At 32.5% G+C, this 15384-nt stretch overlaps 1 protein-coding gene across 1 annotated transcript; it reads right to left on the reverse strand.

Annotated features, from left to right (window-relative positions):
* Positions 1 to 5252: 5252 nt before the first annotated feature.
* LOC149988036 (uncharacterized) lies at positions 5253 to 8613 on the reverse strand. Its single transcript, XM_090254909.1, has 2 exons — positions 7870 to 8613; positions 5253 to 7589 (listed from the first exon to the last, which is right to left on the reverse strand). The coding sequence occupies exon 2, from the start codon at positions 6269 to 6271 to the stop codon at positions 5423 to 5425; it is 849 nt and encodes a 282-aa protein (XP_090111035.1). The 5' UTR covers positions 6272 to 7589; positions 7870 to 8613; the 3' UTR covers positions 5253 to 5422.
* Positions 8614 to 15384: the final 6771 nt, after the last annotated feature.

Raw genomic sequence — 15384 nt, forward strand, 5'->3', positions numbered from 1 at the left:
GTTTTTTTGGATAAAATATTATGGTAATAATAAATTTGTTTTGAGAGAAATAATATGAATTTTTAAGATTGATGGTTTCATATCATGAGAAAAATCATAAGATTTTGATCTTTATTAAGAAATATGGAAACAATTATTCTTTGGTATTCAAATTCTACAAGTACCACTGCTAGATAATGTAGAAAATAACAACTAGAACTTTGTGTTAAATTTTATATACATATCAAAATGTGACTTTTTTATATACTTTGAAATTCAAAGAAAAAAAACACCTTAAAATAATTAGGAGAACAAAAATTAATCCAATCTAAAATAAAAGAAGATAACAACTTTCCACCAAGTTTAGAGTTTAAAGTTTTGTTATTATTATTATTATTATTATTATTATTATTATTTTTTTAAATTTTATGAATAAGACTCAAATATTATTATTCTTAAATAATAATAATGATTATTATTATGATGGTCAAAATAAAACTAAAAAAATTTAAAGATTAATTATAAACTATATTATATATGTATACATTCAAAACATATCAAAATAAAAATATATACAAAGATAAAGCAAATATTTTATGATAGAAATTACTTAATAATTATAATAAATCAGAATTTAAAATTATATACATAAATAGTATCAAAAAAATCTTATATATATAATTATAAGTAACAATCTTCAAAAATAACATATCATTTATAAATTTGGCATAGATACTTAGAAAATATCAATGTAGTTGGGAGAAAGTAATATATATATATATATATATATATATATATATATTAAAATTATTTAATCATTTATTAAATTAACCTATTATATTATGGAAAACAAGGGGAATATAGGAGATTATGATGAGAGTTGAGAATACGGAAGGAGGAACATCAAAGGAACAAGAGGAAGGAGGAATAAGAGCGTTGGAATGAAGAAAGCTGGGAATGATGCCATATAATGTGAATTCTTGCTTGAGAATGCATTAAGCACCTAATTATGGAACGAAAATAGAAAATATAATAACAAGATCCTACCAAGTCTAATAGAATCTTAAATAAACTTTAAGTAATCCTTAACAATCCTAATCAAATTTTAACCAATCTAAAAGAAATGTTTTAAAAATTACCAAAAAAATATAAAGAAGTCATAATTTAATATAAAAAATAATAATAAAAAATCCTAAAGAAGTAAAAAATAGAAATATAAAAAATGATATTTTAAAAGAAATTCTAAAAATAAAAAATTTAAAATAAAATTTTAATAAATTTTAATATAGCTCTAATCAAATCCTAATTAAATCCTAACCAAATTTTATATCAAATTCTAATGAAGTCCTAATAAAATCCTAATGAAATTCTAACCAAATTCTAATTAAATCTTAAATCCTAATCAAGTCTTAAACAAATCTTACACAATCTCAAAAAAATCCTAAGTAAATTTTAATCAATTATTATAGTTATTTTAAAACCTAAATAAATATTAATTGAACCATTGTTCTTAACTAAAATTTTACTTACATCTCAAACCACAAGCAAGTAAAAAATACACAAAATTTGAAAAAAATCAATTCACTAATTGGAAAGAAAAAGCTCCTAAACTGCTTGGATGTTGGTTGTCTTCTTTCTCCAATCTAGATGTTGATATTCCAATAGAAATTTTTCCTTATTGAGCTATTCAATTTCTTTAAAATTAGCTAATGTATAGAAATCTAAGTTCAAATAGAAAATCTTCAAAATTCCAAACTTCTTTTTATTTTTTAAAATCCAAATGCACTAAATATATCTCTCTTTTTGAAAAGCCATCAAAACCTGAATATGCCTTCAAATTATATAAAATCAACTTTCAAAAATCCTATCCCAAGTCTATTCTCAAATCTCCCCTTTCCAATCAACCAAAGAAAATTGGAGTCACTATATGTATATGGTTTTGTACCTCAAGCTATGATTTCGACCTTGATTCACAATTGGTCCTCTTCAAGTATCAATTCTTGATATTTTGAAGTAATTTTTGCTAAAATATATTCTTAACTCCCTCCTAAAGATATCTACATTAATTAATTATCTCATTTACTTTTATTTGGCTCATTTATGCTGCTATAAAGTAAGTAGAAGTTACTTCTATAAGAAGGTAATATTAGCTCTTATTAATTTTTATTACCTCCTTGTCTATTATGTATATTTTTAAGAAAATTTGCTAAAATATTTTTATTTAAGCTCTTCTATAATAAAATATTTCCTTTCTTCTTTCATCTAATGGTTGTGTTACTATATGATAATAGAAGAAGCAAGAGCTAGAAACAAGGAGGTGGGGATGAAGATCATAATTGTAATGATGGTTTCTTGAGATAATCTATTTTTCTTATGATGGTTACAATAAGATGGATCAATTTAGTAAATAGGTGGATCAATTCATTAATTTAGTATATATATATATATATATATATAATTTATTATTATATAATTATAAAAAATACATAAAAAAGATTAATTCAAAAATCAACTTATTTATTAAAATGGTTAATTTTTTAGTATAATATACTATCAAAATATAACAAATGCTACTAATAAAAAAGTGAATTTGAATCATTTGAGATAAATAATTTAAGGTATATTATAATAGATGAAAAACTTTAAGTACAACATTAAAAAAAATTAATCAATTTTAGAAATCCTACAGATAAAATTTTAATCTCAAATTCATCTTTTTTATTTGTAATTAATTTCATAACTTTAAGAGGTATTTGCATTTAACTTAAAAGAAAAAAAAAACAATTTGCAAATATAACTTACATCTTGTAAAAAAATTATAGCCTATTATATTTATTTTTAGAAAATTCTACTATTAGTCCTAATTTAAAACCAACCATTATCAGCTTTGTCTTGCTTCTTTGCATTGATTGTAGTGAAATGGATTCCAATATCCAAGTTTTCTAATCTATATGAAATAGAAACCTATGGTTTATCATTATTAGAAAATTATAATATTAATGTGATAGTTTTGGAAAACACTTCAAATATTCTTTAAAATTTAGATATTTCATTGGCACAATTTTATGATAAAATTTAGAAGATATTTGTACATAAAATCTACCTTGCTATGGTTGAAGTACTATTGCTATGGTTGAAGTACTTAAAGTTAATAATTTACTAAATTTAAGTCATTTATAAGTCATAGCTTTCCAATCTTCTATGATAAAATTTCTTATTTATTGTATCTTTGTAATTTGTATAAGGTGGTATTAGCTTGCTATTAATTTATGTCACAACACTCTTTAAAAATTTTCTAAAAAAAACCTTAGAAAGTGTTACATATTAATATCTATGCATGCTACATATACTAAATATCTCATGATTGTATTTTTTCAATGTTTTTTTCAAGTTTGTTTAAAGCAAGTATAATTATTTATTTATTTATTTATTTTTTAAATTTAAGATTTTTAAAACATATAACTTAATTTCATAACTTGATTGTACTTGGTGGTATCAATATCCTTTCATTTCTTATCTATGATATTTCTATGATTTTTTTGGTCACTTTAGATTTACCATTAAGATGCTAGTAGCAAAAAAAGAATTTCTCTCTTCTAACATGTTTTTAAAATATTTTGGATACAAGATATTCTTTTATATATTTGACTATCTTATCATATTATATTTGAAAAAATATTACCAATAATTAGACTCTATTTCTAGACATTCCATATGTTGAATTCCAAGCACTTCTATTAAATTTCATATATAACTTTTTAAGAATTTGACAAGAATTAATATCTATAAAAAACTACTAAAAATTAAACATCATTGTATGATTCTATAAATATCTAATTTATTTTTTTAATTTACCTACTCTATGATGTACTTCTAAATTAAAATATGTGTTGCCATCTATTTAGATATTAAGAGGGTTTTGATTCTATTTAAATTTCAAGTGTATTGAATAAAAGTTTTAGAAAATATTTATACCTTGTAGAAAGAAACATTTAAGTTTGGATTTACTTTTTGGATAAATACACAAAAACCAATATTTTATAAATTTTTATTGGTTAGATGTCTTGTTTCATTTTCAAAAAACATATAATATTATTTAGAATTACAATAAAATGTTCAAAAAAATAAATTTAAAATTAAAACCAAAAACTGAAATTCCAATAAAAAAATTACATGCTTTATTATGTCTGAGTTTAGAGTTTAGAACAACTTCCATTGGTTTTCTTTAAAAAAATTAAAAAACTAGATCAATTTAGTATGTTTGTAAATCTGAAATTTATGTGTGTTAAAAATTCAATATTCTCAATTAAACTCTTAACATAAACACTTACATCAAAATGATGCAAAAAAAACTATAAGAAGTTAACAGTAAAGATAATATTATTATAAACTGAATTTGATATCATGATAAAAGCTAATAATAATTATAAAACCCACAGATGTATACATACATACATACACTAAATAAAATATACTTTAAACTCTTGTATAAGTTGTTGACTTTAAGGATGGGCTCATATTCTTATATTTTCTCCAGAAGCCTGATTGAGCACACATTACCACAAACATGGAACATGGAGACATGACCCATGAACACCACTCTGATCTCAATCATCCAACATGGAAAAGTGTTTTCAGGTGCAGATTTGGGCACAACTCACATCATGTTCTATATTAAAATCCATGAGAGGTAACATGCAAAATTGGACACTACATGCCACCACAAGGTGAGTTTGAATCCTACATATACACACATATATCAACTAAAAGGTGGGAAGGGCATTAGATTAGAAACAAACAATGAACAGAACCAAATTGTTATACAAAAGCATTTTCACCTCATTAATTTGAGCATTGACTGATGCTAAAATGATAGTTCCAAAGCATGGGATACAGGTCACAAGAAGAATTTGTGCCCTCACCATCACAACTTTCTGCGATATTCTACGACCGTTGTTTTATGCAGGACACTTTACGTGATTAATTGTAAACAATAGTCACCACATGTGTTGGGCACCCAATCAATATTTCGTCGTCACACAGAGACCACACGGCAGGCATTTATGCCTGACACTGCTACTTCTGTGCTAAGCTCGAAGTAGTATCGAGGACGTGATTTTTGAATAAAAACGGTGTCGGTGTTTCGTAGAAGCGAACGGAGCGAAGTTCTTGTCGTAAAACACGAAAAAAATGAGGCTGCATGCTCCGACTGATAAAACTCGACAAGATTTGGCACAATCACACACCCGACTGGGTGAGCAAGAGTAATGACATTGTATGAAAAATTTGCTTTTCTTCCCGGGTAAGGAATACATGGGAGAGCTCAGCACAGAAACAGTGCGGTTCTCATGGTTGACATCCGAGTGTTGGGTTGCGTTAGTGTTAATTTTGGTTTAGTCTTGCTCTGACTAGTGTACAGATCTAAAAGTTCTTTTGGTCCTGCCTATTGATGTTCAGATTTGCGCCCTGCCAGAGGCGATAATTGGTAGCTGTGATCGCCCAACGGGGTCAGTGAAGATTGCCGCACGAAAGTGGAAAACAAGCTCGAGTTTCCTCGTTCCATCGACACGTAACGGACAATTTGCCACTCCTGCTCCGTCAACTCTTCCTCTTCTTCGGAATCTTCATGCCAGGCGGATTCTCGTGGACCGGCACGGCAGCTTTCGTCGTCGGATTCATGGCTCACGTCGTCGTCGGAGAGGGGCAAACTCCCCAACTGCTGAGACCCTGCCTGGCTCGGCACATTGGGGTAGCTCCCATTGGAATCCCACGACAGAGAGGAGCTCAGAGAGTTCATTGAGCTGGTGGAGGTCGCCGTATTCGGAGTATCTGGATGTTCGAAGGTGCTGCAGGACGACCACGACCCCTCGCCTCGCTCATCTGAATCGTAGGATGATCGGCTCTGCATGCTACCTTCTGGGCTGCTCGTCCTTTTCTTGTGCTCAGTGAGCGAGCGAAGGTTTTCGACCGAGAGGGATGCAGCCAGGACCTTGGATTTCTTCTTCAACTTCCCTTGCAATTTTTTAAACAGCTTCTCGGCAAAATGCTGCCCAGAAGACTTCTGCTGCAATTCAACCTCGGGAGCAAATCCATGAAACGCAGACTCAGAGAAGTTCACGGGTCGTCTAGCGCCCTTCGAGCCAGGAGGTGGAGCAAGAGGAGCCATCCTCGCCTCAGACGCAGCAGAACCAGCCTCCGCAATAGGCTTCCCAGGTGCTGTCTCCCAACTGTAAGGCACCGCCGCAGCGATACCACCATCGTAACCCATCGCTATCTTCTCTATCCCAGGCATATCAATCACACCGCCGAGTCTACAACAATCCTTAACCTCCACCACCGGGATCACAACTCAAACGCACCAATCAAGTTGCAACTGCAACATTCAGTTCACCGATGAAGACTAACAGCGAAAAACCCCAATGCACGAATTCCAAATTTCACAGACTTGTGTAGATAATAGATCCACACCCAGCTCACTCACTCAATCGAAACACTACACAAGAAGGTGGATTCCGATGAGTGGAAGTGGCAAAGGAGAGGAATACAACTGAGAGGAGGGTAGGGGAGTGATATATAGAAGCTTGTACTCCTCCTACTCCTCCTCCTACTCCTCCTCCTCCTCCACCAATGATGGCGTTGCTGTTCCACCACCGGCGATGGCGTCGGGTGCGGCAACGACAGGCGTGACAAAGGGGCGGGGGACGTGCTCGGCTGCGTGCAGCCTCGGCCGTGACTTGAGGCCCCATTCACCCCCTCTCCTCTCCCCCTTTGTAGGTGGGTTTGGGTGAGACCTCCTTTTGCATTAAAGCATATCTTCGGATCTATTCTATTTTATTATTTATTCTATTTCTACTCTTTTGAAACACATGATGTATTGATTGAGACATTGATCAATTTCTACTATTTTGAGAATGATGTTCATGACTTGATCAATGAATTGAACTCACAAAACTTGGAGAAACTCAATCACTTTTTATTTTATGTTATTGATATAGACATTAGACGTACCTACTAATTATTCATTGTTTATGTATGTATGTATATATACATATATATAAGAGAATGTTATATGAACAGATACTTTTACTAAATTGGTCCACTCATTCATCAAAAAAGAAAAAAGAAATTATATTAAGATTTATTTTTCCACTACTAGATCCAAAACCAAAAAAAAACCAACCACATTTATCATGATTATCATCATAGATAGGTCAATTTAATAAAAACCTTTGTCTATTTAACATTCTCATATATATATATATACACAAAAAAAAAAATCTACATATACACTAGAAGAAATCTAGTCAGCAAGCTAAATGATTGTCAAAATCGTTAAACTATTGAATTATTTGTAGCTAGTGAAACATTGGTCACGGATTTTTAGAAATAAATTATCTGGGCTTTTATGTAAATATATATTTTATTTGTTTTCTTACAATCTTCAGAGTAGGTGACCCACATGTTTACAAAAAATGAGGTAAGAGGTGAACACATGTTACTGGTTTTGTTAACATCACATTTTTTATAACATAGTTTCATGTTTTTATTTTTCCGATCAATTATTTCCCAGACTCTCTTGGGGACTCATGCGCAGTGTGAACACCCACAGCCTGCGACAATTTGGTGTTGGGAGTTTGAAAATCCGAAGAAGAGCAAGAACTATCCATAGTTAATTTCACTTCAAAGAAACAGTGATTTTGTGAGCACTGCTTGAGTTGTGAGCATTGGAAACACAGGGAACACTAGGAACACTGATTTTACAAAATGCTCAGAACTGATTTTATGAAGTGTCAACCACAGATTTTTAAGGGTGCTAACAACCTCAGCCAATTTGTGGACAGACACCTTTCTATTATGTAAGTAGATGTGTATGTGAATTTGAGAAGAAACCTCGTTTGATTCGAATGTGAGATGGGGCCTCGTAAAGGTCGCCAAGACAGATTCGCGGAGTCCCCGATGACGAACGACGCAAGCCAAACCGCTTTTTGGCCTCTCCACAGTTGGGCGCTGAGTTTTCCGATTTGTAATTTGCTCCTGCGGCATAAATTCGGTTTTGAATTGCATTGCGGTATTCGTGGTTCCGAGGCAGTCATCGTGAATCTGGGGCAGCGGATCCGACATTCGAGGCGACGGGCGCGGGGAGGTCCCGATTGTTGTTCCCTGGGTTATGGCGACGCTCCTAAGTTTAGCAATCGAAGGGGTGTCGAAACTTTGGGACGCTCATGGTGACCCCTCGCTAAGTGAAAAGTTTCTCCGGGCCAACCCGCGCATTTACCGGGGTGAATAACTGAACTAACTGCAGCGTACATAGAAATCTACGATTCAACCTGTCGAATCCCACATCCCAAGACAACGATTGGAACGATTGCTGCTGGGAAAGTCAAAAACTGGATGAGCTTGCATGAGCCACAAAACTCGCTATCTCCTTATTATGCTGCATTAATTGGCGAAAAGCTAGGTTCGCTATATCACCGCATTACTTCAGGGCGTTCCATTTACTGTTAGTGCTTGTCAAATCACAATGGTTTCCGGGCTGCAACTTTTAACTTTTCATAGGATGTGTCGAATTCTACCGCTCGTAAATGTGAATAGTGTTCGCTTTGCAAATTGAAACAATCCATTCAAATGTCTTCACAACCAATCGGTATCAATCAGTTTGCCAAGCGGTGTTTCCTTCAATTGCGGTGGAGTGAATTGCGGCCTAGTCGCAAATTGACCGGTTGACTGACTGAGCGCCCGTTTTCACGTTACGCGAAATTGTCGTTGTCCTTTTGAGATTTGTCGAAAATTTGTCCTTTTCTGTTGTGGCGATTTGGATTAACAACGACTGTCGTAGCGATGGACTATCATGTGGTTGACGCGATTTGCGACACAATAGTACCGTTGCAATTCCGAGCAATGTGGTGTGCGGAAACTCCTGCATTTATGGTGCCTTTCGAGGTAACTGCAATCGATGGCCTGTTCGTGCATGGAGCCTCCCTGGTATTGGGTGTTGGACTCCGCAAAATTTGCCTTCAACTGTGCAAGTCTAATTTTGTTCCTTTGCCAACTTTGAGTACTTTGTTCAAAGAAGACTGAGAGGCTTCTCGATCTATGACTAGAGGAACACGAACCTTTCCAGTTCCCTCCCTTTTATTCATCCGCGGTTCATAGATCCTCAGCATCTGGAGAACAACGCTTGTTTTCCGGCCCGCCTATGGAGATTCTTGAACAGGAAATGCAGAGGATCTTACTAGCAATGCGGCTTTCAATCTTGCTTCCCTCCTGCTCGTAAATCGAGGATAATTTCTCCATTTGTTTATACCACAATAACATGGTCCCCAACGGTGGACGTATTCACGTCACAATGACAAGAACTTTTTCAGAATTAGGCTTCTCGTTCTCTCTCCCTCTCTGGAATCGCCTTCGATTCCTCCCACATCGTGCTAATTCTACCTCCTCGTGACTGCCCTAAAACTTGCATTTCCAAGTTCGCCAGTATCGATGCCGTCCCCCGAGCGGGAGAGATCACCTAAATTGGGGCGGAGCAGCTGCATCATGGGAGGAGAGACGCGCGCACAATTCCATGGCTCTGTTCCCTTTCAGTGCATCGAAGAAAAAGGCCAGGCGCACGAAATTAGCCATGCATATTCCGATGTGCGAATTGGAGGCAATGATCCCCCCCCCTCGGACCTCAGATTCGCTGACCAAATTGACCCAGCAGGGACGTTCGAGCGCTCGATACCCCAGTCGAATTGTCAAGACCGTTTGCGGTTGAAACTAAAACAGAGGGCGTAGGAATCAGGGCACTTCGACACGCCACAAGCAAAGCGTGTCGGATATCTCGGCCACTGTGTTGGTCTTCATCCAAGACAAGCATCATCGTGCGTTCCCCACTATTCCCACTACAACAAAAATGTATCACCTTTCCAAAAGCAAAACACCGCATCGAAAACGGAAGCAACAAGTGAACGATGGAAACTCTGTGTCTGTGTTTGTGTGAGGCTTTCTTCCTCAAAGTGGTGATCCACTTGTGTGGAAGACAGCTCGCGTGAGCGAAATCACGGCACCGATTGCTGCAAAACATTGCATCAGACGAAGTTTCAAATGCTGCAACAACGACACCACCATCACGCATCGAAACTTTACGACTCTCGTCAATTCGGGTTTAGCAAAATTTCTCACTTCAGATTTTCTATTTTATGACTAACTTATACATAAACAGTAAAAGATAAGTGTCAAAATAAAAAACAAAAGGTTTGCGGTTTGTCTAAGCCATGTATTGTACAATAAATAGAGGTTACAGGTGATCATACACAATTGTCATTAAGAAATAAGTAAGATTGGAAATAAATTGTGAGATTGAGAAGGGTTCTATGCACTTTTCAAAAATATTTGTCAAATTATGTGTGTAAAAGTGTATGTGTGTGTGTATATATATATATATATATATATATATATGGTTGTCCCCTTAATAGTCAATCCCTGAAAATTAATCTCCTTTAATAATCAATCAAAATTTTGGAACAATAATTACAATTCTATTGTTTGTTGTAATAATAATCAATAACTTGTAAAAATTAATATGTTTTTTTTGCAATAAATGGAAAGATCATTGTATATTAAAAATAGTAGTTTAATTCCCACCAAGCACATATATTATTAACTTATAGATAACAATTAATAGTTGTATATTATTATAAAATATTTGATTACAAACTATTGACATATTTACAGTGAGAAATATTTGTGATTTGTATTTGCATAATGTATTATTATCCTATTCATAAACAAATAGTATACATATCTCATTGTATATGTTTCTTGATAGCATTTAAATTGTGTGAATACATATTAAACAAAATTTTAAAAGAATATCTGAGATAAAATATCCTTTAGCTCATAATTAATTAAAAAAATACTTTAAAATTATAAGGATAATTAATTATCTAATACAAAATTTAAGAATTTAAAATATATATATATATATATATATATATATATATTAAATATTTGGCATACTAGATATATTACATATTAGACATATTAGCATAAAATTTTCTAATTTCATAATAAAATATCAAAGTAATAAATAATATTATTTCATATATATATATATATATATATATATATATATATATATATTCTTTCAAACATAAATTATTACTTTTAATTTCTTTATTGATATTTTAGTTGATATATCATAATATTATAAACATACGTATATACTTAGATTAAAGGAGTTAGCTAGAAGTAAATAAATTTAATAACATTTTGTGGAAAAGCTCCTTAGTAGCTTTATAGATGCAAATTTGGCCATGGAGGCTTTTCATCGACGACATCCATCAAAATCAAGATGAAAACCTTCTTTATAAAAGAAACAACATCTAGGCAAGATAACATTCTACTTTCAATTCTTGTTCGTAGCTTCGTTGTAGTAGTGGCGCTCAGGAGATGGAGAACCAACAACCACTGGATTCAACTCAAGAGCCTTCATTTATTAACCTGTCGAACGAGACATTATGATTGTCACAACCTTCAAGACGACGCAATCGAGATGAAGATCTTCAAGAACGACATGTTCTTCCTCGAATAGATGATGAGATACAACCCGTTTGGTATCACGATTTGGGAAGGGACTCCCGATGTTTGGTGATTTTGCTAGAGGTAGGAACAACTCCTGATGGTGTTTCAAATATTCTATTCGAAGGAAGTTACGAAGGCCTCAATAATGATCAAATAACTGGGTGGTCTTCTCGCCCTGGTATCGGACACTACCGATGGTTGAGAGGCCCTATCAATCATCTTCGAAGAGAACAGAGATCAGAGTATGTGGCGAATATAATTCGTCGCATCATAGATTTCTTCAACATATGATGACCGCTCCTCGTGGAACTCGTCCCTAGAAGGGAGGGTAATGTCACGGCCATAATCATGTAAGCTAATAATTACATATAGAAATAGGTAGAAGTAAGTTAATTCTATAATATTTAATATGGAAGCTTACTAAAAGCTTTGTAGATGTTGCTTTGACTTCATAGGTGTCTTTAATTGACTTTTTGGATTAGAAACGTGGTCAACAAGTTGGCCATGTGCCACACATGTTGTTAGCTTGAAGATCAAGCTAACTATGTGGCCCACACATAGAAAAACTTGCCTTGTAAGTCAAGGCATGTACTCTACAAAGTCAACACATATTGGAAATCCTATAGAACGTCGCCATGTAGCTCTTAGTTAGATAGTATATATAGAGACAAGAGTGAAGGCTTCTTCACTCTTGTCAACTCCTTTCTTGCTTCTAATCTAGTTTCAAGGGTCTCAAGTTTTCTTGTCTTTTGGCAATAGCCATTCCAGTTTCTCTTTCAATATATATACTTGTCTATATATATTTTGTTACCTCTCTTTGAATGAAGGCTCACTTGTCTGAATTGTTTTTTCATCGAGTTCTTGTCCTTGACTGTTTCACAAGGAGTAGTCATCATCTTTCATAAATCTTACTATTTTTTTTTATCTTGATTTTGATGGATGTTGTCAATAAAAAGCTTCAACCCCCTTTGTTGCATTTGCAAGATTTTTTGTTGGCTCTCATGTGCATTTTTTAATATCATATATGTACCAATGAATAAGATATTTTAACCTATTTTGGAGCCGCCTTAAATCTAAGACTTCTTTTACTTCAAACTTTTGATTATTATTCACTTTTATAGGAAAAGGTAGCATTTGTCTTCTTTCCAAGATATTCACTATCTTATATGGCTTAAAAAGAGACATGTGAGATACAAAATGGATCTTCATAGACTCCAATAGATCTAATCAAGAAGCAATAGGAATTACATGTTCACAAATATAAAATGGTCTAAGCCTATAGTAATCCGAGTTATTGCAAGGGCAGCTAGTCTTAATATTGTGACAAAGTAAGTATATCTTGTTGCCAACATGGAATTAAGGTTGCTCCTTGCAATATGCATCCGCATTGGTTTTTTATCATTCTTGAGTTTTTTAAAATGTGCCTTCATTGTTGTATGTAGCACAGATAAATGATTTGCTAAATTTTCTACTATTAGATTATTAACTTTTGAAAAAAATTAACAGAATGAAGTTATAGATAATAATTATAATTAAAAAATATATATATATATATATATATATATATATATTATATAGAAGAATGTAACATATTATTATAAACAAACTCTACTAACGACGAAAAATTATCCAATCGTCTTGTTGATAGTTGATGGTACATCTTAAGTACTAATTCAAAACTTGATTTATGCACTTTGTTTGTTTATTAGTTTGAGAATGAAAAGCCAAAGAGAGCTTGTATCTACTTTTATAATCTTAAAAAAGATTCTTTAAAATCTTAATACAAATTGAACCCCTTTTTTTGATATAATATCATTCAGCAATCTATGATAGCAATAGATATTGTTAAGAAAAAGCATAGCTATTTTTTTACATGTGATAAATTTTATACATGGTATAAAATGTGCCATCTTAATAAAATAATCTATTATTATAAATATAGAATCATACAAACCTATGACTGAAAGATCCATAATAAAATCTATAGAAATAAAAGACCATGGTTGTTCAAGTATAAGCAATGGTTGGAGAAGTCTATAGAATCAATAACGAGGAATTTTTGATCTTGAATAAACATCACATGACTATACAAAGTCTTTTATAGTCTTTTATATTTATGATCACCAAAAATCTTTTAGATATAAGCTGCAAAATCTTAGTGTATCTAAAATGTCTTCTTGTTGGAAAGTCATGACATACTTGAAGAACATATAAACGTACTTCTCCTTCTAAAACATATAAGCGACCTTCGAAATAGAATAGGTTGTTCTTAAACTTAAACTTGGAAGTATCATGAGACTTAGAAGAAGTATTCTTGATACCATGAACCATAGGATCAAAGGACATACTTGATTAAATTTGCTTGACAAAGGTTGAATCAACACTCAATGTTGATTTTATTATTTAAAGATAAAATTTCTCAAGCTTCAAGATGACCATTCTTTGTTGATTTAAAGCTGCATCTCTTTCATTGGGTACAAATTAAAAATGTGCAGAAAGTCCTTCTAACAAACCTTATTATTTTTTAGATTGATATATGATCTTAAAATCAAATCTTGATAATGACACATTCCAAAGAGCTTAGCAATGATTGAATATCTGTGCTAACATGAAGTACTCAAGGTTCTTGTGATTTATATATATGGTAACTAAATTGAAAGTGCATTCTAGATAATGATGCTATTTCTAAAAGAAATCCATAATTGCAAGAATTTTTTTTATTGTAGATTTTGTACTTAATCTCTGTTGCTGAAAATTTTCTAGAATGAAAAGCTAGTAGATGGAGTTTGTCATGTGCTCCCATTTGTGGCAATAGCCAAGAATAAGTCTAATGCATATGTTTGCATGAAAAGTACCTTAAAAAAATTGATGTGATACAAGATTGGTGCATTAATAAATTTCTTCTTTAAAGCATCAATAATGGTTTGGCTTCTTTATTCCACTCAAGTTTTTTTTTACAACTCAAATGTATAAGTGGGGCTGCAATTTAAAAAAAGTTCTTGATGAAGATCCAATAGTAATTGATAAAGCTCAAAAAGTATTACACATCTCTTATTATTCTTAGAATCTTCTAATGTATGATAGTCTGGAAATTTATTGGATCTATTATTAGGCCTTCATTTGAAATGATGTATCTTAAGAAGTCAACTTGAGTAGTATAGACTACACACTTTTCCATCTTGACATATAATCTTGTATCCTTAAGTTTTTACAACATAAAAAAAATATAAAATTCATATTTTTTTATATTTTTAGAGAAGATTAGAATATCATTTAAATAATATACAACAAAATCATTAAGAAACTTATAAAAAATATGATTTATAAGATATAGGAAAGTAGTTGGTCTATTTATGAGTTCAAAAGGTATAACATTATATTTCAAATGTCCATAACTAATTCAAAAAGTAGTCTTCCATTCATTTTCTTCTTTGATATGGACTGGATTGTATGTTCTTTGTAGATCTATTTTTGTATAGATCTTTGCTTGCTTGTGTTGATTAAAAAGTTCTAAAATGAGACGTAGAAGATATCTATTCTTGATAGTGATCTTATTAAGTGTCAGGGACAAGAACTCGATGAAAAAATAATCCAGATAAGTGAGCCTTCACTCAAAGAAAGGTAACAAAATATAAATAAATAAGTATCTATATTGAAAGAAAAACTAGAATGGCTATTACCAAAAGACAAGAAAACTAGAGACCCTTGAAACTAGACTAGAAGCAAGAAAGGAGTTGACAAGAGTGAAGAAGGCTTCACTCTTGTCTCTATATATACTATCTAACTAAGAGCTACGTGGCGACGTTCTATAGGACCTTCAATATGTGTTGACTTTGTACG

Source organism: Physcomitrium patens, chromosome 12 (assembly GCF_059467195.1).
Source record: "Physcomitrium patens ecotype Gransden chromosome 12, ASM5946719v1, whole genome shotgun sequence".
Lineage (NCBI taxonomy): Eukaryota > Viridiplantae > Streptophyta > Bryopsida > Funariales > Funariaceae > Physcomitrium > Physcomitrium patens.